Source organism: Emiliania huxleyi (genome assembly GCF_000372725.1).
Source record: "Emiliania huxleyi CCMP1516 chromosome Unknown EMIHUscaffold_183, whole genome shotgun sequence".
NCBI classification, from domain to species: domain Eukaryota; phylum Haptophyta; order Isochrysidales; family Noelaerhabdaceae; genus Emiliania; species Emiliania huxleyi.
In genome coordinates, this window is record NW_005200754.1 from 286,616 (window position 1) to 292,547 (window position 5,932).

The following is a 5,932-nucleotide window of genomic DNA, read 5'->3' on the forward strand; positions in this document are numbered from 1 at the left end:
GCGAGGCGTGGAAGAGCAGCGAGACGGCGGCGACGCGAGCGATGTCGAGGGGGCTGTCGCAGCGAGAGAGGACGCGCTCGAGGAGGTCCGTGGGTAGGTCGAGCAGGCGGGCGGGCGGCGGCGTGTCCGGCGAGGGGGCAGCGGCGGAGGAGGCGGTGGCGAGGCGGCGCGAGCGGCGGCGCGGCGGGGCAGACATCGCGAGAAAAAGAATTCCGGCGGGCAAAAGAATTCCGGCGGTTGCTGTCTCTCTTCGAGGAGGAAAAGAGCGCCTGGCTCGATTTCTTTTCGCGCGCTGTAAAGAGGGCGCCCCTTCCCGCACCTTACTTCGCGCCGCCACTTCTTGGGACTTGAAGGCAGCCTCGATACACGGCGGCTGTTGCGGATGGTTCTCGGTGCGTGCGCGCACACGCCCCTCTGTCTCGGGCGCGGTCTCGCGCTTGCGTGTGCAACCGGCGGACGCCGCGAGGGCACACAGGAGGAGGATAGAGAGCGGCATACACACACACGGTGAGGGCCACAAAAGGCGAGCCGCGTTGTTGTGGCCGCGCCGTCTGAGGCCCAACGAGGCGTATGCATTGCCCATTCAGGGCTATCACCTGGACCCATCAACAGGCGCCTGTGGCGCCGTGGTCACGAGGTGTTGTTCACACCTGCCCAACCATTCATGCAGCACAGTACCCGGTACCTATGTAGCGGCCATTATATTACCCAAAAGCTAGGCTACACAACGCCCTCTATGTTGGGTCAAGGCGGGCGCCTAGAAGAAAGCGCCGCCCCCCGAGGGGGAATCCCACCCGTACCCCGAGCCCCCGTCGAAGAGCGCGTCGAAAGCGTCGTCGCCTTCGTCGTACTCCTCCGCGTCAAAGCACCGGACCGGCTCCCCCCGGCCGTGCTCCCTTGCCCAGCGCATCTGCCGAACATGCGCACGCTGCTCCTCGCGCGCCATCTCCTCCGCGGCGCGCGGCGTCCACCCGGTGGACGCCAACAGCGACTCGAGCGTCGCGCGATAAATCGCCTCGCCTTCCTCGCGTGATACCACCTCGCCCGCCTCCTTCGCCACCGCCTTCTTCCCACGCCGCGATAGCTTCTCGCCGCCCTTGCTCGCCAGCGCCGGCGATGCCGTGGCGCGCCCACCGCGCCCGCGCGCCCGCGCCTGAAAGGTAGCCCTGCCGTGCCCGACGTCCCCCCGCGCCCGAAGGATGACCCGCGCCTCCTCCTCCGTCACGGGCGTCTCGCGACCCCCTCGCGCCTGGAGGATAGCCCGGGCCTCCTCGTCCGTCACGGGCATCTGCGTCCTGTGCTGCAGGGCAATCCTCAGCGCCCGGACGCGCTTGTCCTCCTCGGCCGTGGCCGCCGCGCTCGCCTCCGCCGCCCCAGAGCCCCCTCCTGCCACCGCCTCCTCCGCGTCCGCGCCGCTGTAAGTAGAATCCGAAGCTCCGGCGGACGCAGCAAGTGGCTGCGAACTGTGCCCGGTGTCGGTATGGCGCGTCGCTGAAGGATCGGCAACAATTAGGGTCTTCGGAGCGCGGCGGCCCGCCTCGGCGGCGGCAGCGGCGCCCTCCACCTCCTCCTCCCCCCCCGCGGCGGCGATCGTCCCATCGCCGCAAGCCGGCAGCGCGGGCGCCACGGGGTCCATATAGGCCCCCGGGGCGCCGCCTCCGGTTCCGCCTTCCGCGGCCTGCGCACTGCAGGCGCCGCTGTCCGCCTCTTTGGGGCGCGCGCCGCCGCGGCCCTCGCCGCCAGCCGCGGCCCCGCCGCCGTGCTCCTCGCCAGCGGAGCCACTCCCAGCTCCGCCGCGGGGGCCGCTTGCGGCAATCGCATGCCCGTCTGCGGCACGCGCGGCACCCTCGGCAGCGTCCGTACCGCCGCCGCCGCCAGCGCGCTCGCCAGCAGCACCATCGCCGCCGGCCATCGCGCTGCTGCCCGCCTGCGCGCCAGTCGCAGCCCCAAGCGGGGGCTCGACCAGAGACAGGGAGGCAAAGGACGACAAAGCTGCCTCAGCCGCGTCGCAGCTGTTCAGGGCCGGCAGGCAGCGGCACAGCTGACGTTGCACGGTCTTGCCGAGGCCGAGCCCCTCGAGGCCGTCCTCGGCGACCGCCTCGAGCAGCGCCGCGACGTTGCCGACGTCCTGGGCCAGCAGCTGCGGCACCACTTTACCGGAGACGAGCGCAGAAACGCGCGCCCGCTCCAGGAGGGCCGCGATATCCTCGTCGAGATCGATGGACGGCCGCGAGGCCGCCATCACCGTGGCGCCCGGCCGCGCGGCCCCGGGCTGCGGGTCTGTGCTCGCCGGCGGCGGTGGAGCGAGAGCAGGGAGCGAGCAGTCTTGGGCGCCACGGCGCCTTTTTTTGCTAGACGGCCATCGAGGGTGGGACTGAGTTTGCCAATGCCCCGGCCTCGACGACGCCGACAGAACCTCCTCGGTGTAGACGACGGCGGCCTGGTGCACGTCGGCAACGCGACGATTGACGCGGCGCTCACCCAGTGGCTTTCGGCGAGGTACACACAATTCACTGCTACGCCGCTCCACTCACTGCCGCGCCTCTCACTGCTACATGGCCGTACCGGAGCCCCCTCGCTTCCCCAGCGCCACGCCTCTCACTGCTACACGGTGTACCGTCGCGAGCTGCCTCGCTTCCCCAGCGATCGCTCTCTCGCGACACGCGCATCTTCGATTGACACGCTGGGCCGTCCCGCAGGCACGGCTCCCTGAAGTGCGACTATGACTCTACGCCAGTCTACTTTGCGCCGATGTCGCCCAACGGGATCGGCAACAAGGTCCTCGCCCTGACGATGTCCTTCCACCTCGCACTCATGCAAGGGCGCGCCTTCGTGGTCACCGACTGGCCTCCCGCGACGCTTCCGACCTCGTACCCGCTGCATGAGGTTGTCCGACCGTCCGCGTGCCAAGCCCTCTTTGACGAGGACCAGCGCGGGCGGCCCCCGATCGCGAAGAGCACCATCCGGTGGAGCCCTCTCACCACCGCCAGCCGCTTCAAGCACTCCTTCACACAGCCGCACTGTGAAGAGTACAGCTGTGAACAGTACAGCTGTGAATAGGCACGCATTCACACAGCCGCACTGGTGCCACCAGTCCACACGGCTCCTCGAAGTGCCGCCCGAGTGGGCGAGCCGCGTCTCGTGGCTGCAGTGGTGGCGCGCGCTCACCCAGCACCTCTACTCGCCGGGCCGCCGCCTCGCCGCGGGCATGGCCGCCACGCTCCGCGCCGCATCGCTGCTCCGCTCTCCGGCACCTCGAGCCGGGGCAGGCCGCGAGGAGGCGCCGCTCTGGGTCGCCCCGCCGCCTGCCGCTGGCGACCCGGCTGGCGGAGAAGCGAGCGACTCCCCCGCCTCCTCCTCCTCCGCCGCCGCCGCCGCCGCCGCTTCCTCCTCCTCCTCCTCCTCCTCCTCCTCCTCCTCCTCCGCCTCCGCCGCCTCCGCCGCCTCCGCCGCCTCCCGCCGCGCCCCCTTCCACGCCGCCTTTTCCGATGGCGTGGCGGCGTGGAAGGCGGCGGTGCGCCGCCCCCTCGTCGGGCTGCATGTGCGGCTGGGCGACGGGTGTGGCGACGCCAAGCGAGGCGGCTGCAAGTACGTCACCTCCTTCGCCGGCGCGGTGGCGCGGCTGCGCGACGCGGGCATCACCGGCGGCAGCCATGCCCCTCGCCACCGACAGCGCGCGGCTGCCGTGAGATAGTGGTTTCGAGTGGTAGCTGTTCATGGTTAGGCACACTCTTCCTCGCCACCGACAGCGCCGCGATCGCGGCGGCGGCAGTCTCGGGGGTGATCGAGGGTTTCGAGGTGCTGATGCTGCGCGAGGACCTGCAAACTACAGTTGCTATGAACTACCACTCATCGCCACACACTGATTAGGTGCTGATGCTGCGCGAGGACCGCGCCGCCATCGACAAGTCGCACCGCAAGAACGAGCGGCGGAGGGAGGGTGACGAGATGCTGCACTTGCAGCTGCTCGACCTCGCACTCCTCTCCCAGGCGAGATCGCGCCGAGATCGCTCGAGATCAGTCGAGGTCGACCGAGGTCGTGCGAGGCTGATTGTGACTGGGCCTCGCAGGCGGACGTGCTGGCCGGCTCCTTCGCCTCAACCTTCATCAAGGTCGCGCTGCAGCTGGGTTCGGCTCGCATGTACGTCTCTCTCGACACCTTCCCGTGGTGCCCGCTGCTGCGCTGCTACTGGACATGGCGCGACCTCTGCCACAACTGCGAGGTGTGATCTCCCCATATCTCCCCACATCTCCCCACATCTCCCCACATCTCCCCTCATCTCCCCCCATCTCCCCCCATCTCCCCCCATCTCCCCCCATCTCCCCCCATCTCCCCCCATCTCCCCCCATCTCCCCCCATCTCCCCCCATCTCCCCCCATCTCCCCCCATCTCCCCCCATCTCCCCCCATCTCCCCCCATCTCCCCCCATCTCCCCACATCTCCCCACATCTCCCCACATCTCCCCACATCTCCCCACATCTCCCCACATCTCCCCCCATCTCCCCAGTGACCTCTGCCACGACTGCGAGGTGTGCGCCAACCAAGCGGGCGGCGGCGAGGCATGCTTTGACCGCGGGTACCACACCGCTCGCGGGTTCGAGAGGCAGACCAGAGTCGCCTCGCTGGAGCGGCGCCCCTTTGCCGCCTTTGTGTCGCTCCTCGGCCCCTCCTCTCGCTGCCCGCACCTCTCCCGCCACCCGCTCGCCGACACCGCCTACGCCGCGCCCGTCGTCGGCGCCTCCTTCGCGCCTCGCGTCGCCTCGCCGCCGCGCGACGTCTGCAGCTCGGGGCGCGGCCCGGACGGCTGCCGCTGCGGCTTTCGGCGGCTGCGCGGCGTGGACAACGCGGCGGCCGCGCGCCGCAAGCCCTTCTACGGTTACGGGGTGGCGAGGGTGGTTTGGGCGGCGGGGGAGGAGCCGTCGCTGGCTGCGTGCGAGGCACGCTGCTGCGACGAGCCAACCTGCCACTCGGTGACGTACGACCGGAACAGCTCCGCTTGCACCGCCGGCCTGGCCATTGCCCACGGCGAGTGATCTCCCCATATCTCCCCACATCTCCCCACGGCACTGCCGGCCTGGCCATTGCCCACGGCGAGTGATCTCCTCATATCTCCCCATATCTCCCCACTGCACTGCCGGCCTGACCATTGCCCACCGCGCGCGGCCGACTGGTGCTGGAGGCCGAGATCAGCCGAGATCGCCCGAGATCAGCCGAGATCGCCCGAGATCAGGCGCGCGGCCGACCGACTGGTGCTGGAGGCCGCAGCTGGCGGCGCCGACGACGGTCACCTCGCTCCGGCTGCCGGGCGGGTGGGAGGAGGAGGCGCTCGCGGCGGCGCAGCGGGTGCTCAAGGGTGGGCGGCTCGTGCGGCGCGGCGGCCGGCCGCAGGGCGCGCGCCACTTCCGCAAGAGCTGGCGCGAGATCACCCGAGACCACCCGAGATCACCCGAGATTAGGCGCGCGCCTCTTCCGCAAGAGCTGGCGCGACCCGGCGGGGCACACGCACCCGCTCGAGCGATCGCTCACTCCGCGGGGCTGCGGCGAGGGGAGGGGAGGGGCGAGGGGCGCCCGCTGGCGGGAGGCCGTCCCCATCTCGGACCTGCTCGCCGACGCGATCCCGCACTTTGACCCGCGGCCCGGAAAGGGGGCGGCGCCAACGCAGGAGCCGGCCTGCCCTGAGCCGGCCGCGGGCGGCGACGGAGCGGAGGGACGCGCTTCAAAGTAGGGAGTGTGCACGTGCCACGTCAGTGGTCAGAACGCCGCTCAGCATTCAGCAATGTGTATCGCGCGCCTTGCGCGTTGTGGGGGGGGGGGGGGGGGCGCGGAAATAAGAGGAACCTCTTAAAGGAGCGGGACACAAGCGCGGGTTCTGGGTCCTCTCTCCCCTGGGCCCCCCGGGGCCTGTGCTGTCCCTTACCTTATCTTGCCGGC

At 70.4% G+C, this 5,932-nt stretch overlaps 3 protein-coding genes across 3 annotated transcripts; 2 read left to right on the plus strand and 1 right to left on the minus strand.

The window, feature by feature from the left end:
- Positions 1–757: 757 nt before the first annotated feature.
- Positions 758–2,242, minus strand: EMIHUDRAFT_113194 (hypothetical protein; the record flags this gene model as incomplete). The annotated part of the gene is made up of 1 exon (XM_005783036.1): positions 758–2,242. The coding sequence occupies one exon, from the start codon at positions 2,240–2,242 to the stop codon at positions 758–760; it is 1,485 nt and encodes a 494-aa protein (XP_005783093.1).
- Positions 2,243–2,368: 126 nt separating this feature from the next.
- Positions 2,369–3,403, plus strand: EMIHUDRAFT_442472 (hypothetical protein; the record flags this gene model as incomplete). Its single annotated transcript, XM_005783037.1, has 3 exons — positions 2,369–2,499; positions 2,700–2,999; positions 3,061–3,403. Coding segments are annotated over exons 1-3 (756 nt in total), but the record flags the coding sequence as incomplete, so codon positions are not given.
- A 160-nt stretch (positions 3,404–3,563) lies between these two features.
- Positions 3,564–5,726, plus strand: EMIHUDRAFT_456524 (hypothetical protein; the record flags this gene model as incomplete). The annotated part of the gene is made up of 8 exons (XM_005783038.1): positions 3,564–3,647; positions 3,725–3,798; positions 3,871–3,990; positions 4,071–4,223; positions 4,531–4,650; positions 4,867–5,030; positions 5,260–5,354; positions 5,458–5,726. Exons 3-8 carry the CDS (start codon positions 3,877–3,879, stop codon positions 5,724–5,726), a joined length of 915 nt encoding a protein of 304 aa, XP_005783095.1. The 5' UTR covers positions 3,564–3,647; positions 3,725–3,798; positions 3,871–3,876.
- Positions 5,727–5,932: the final 206 nt, after the last annotated feature.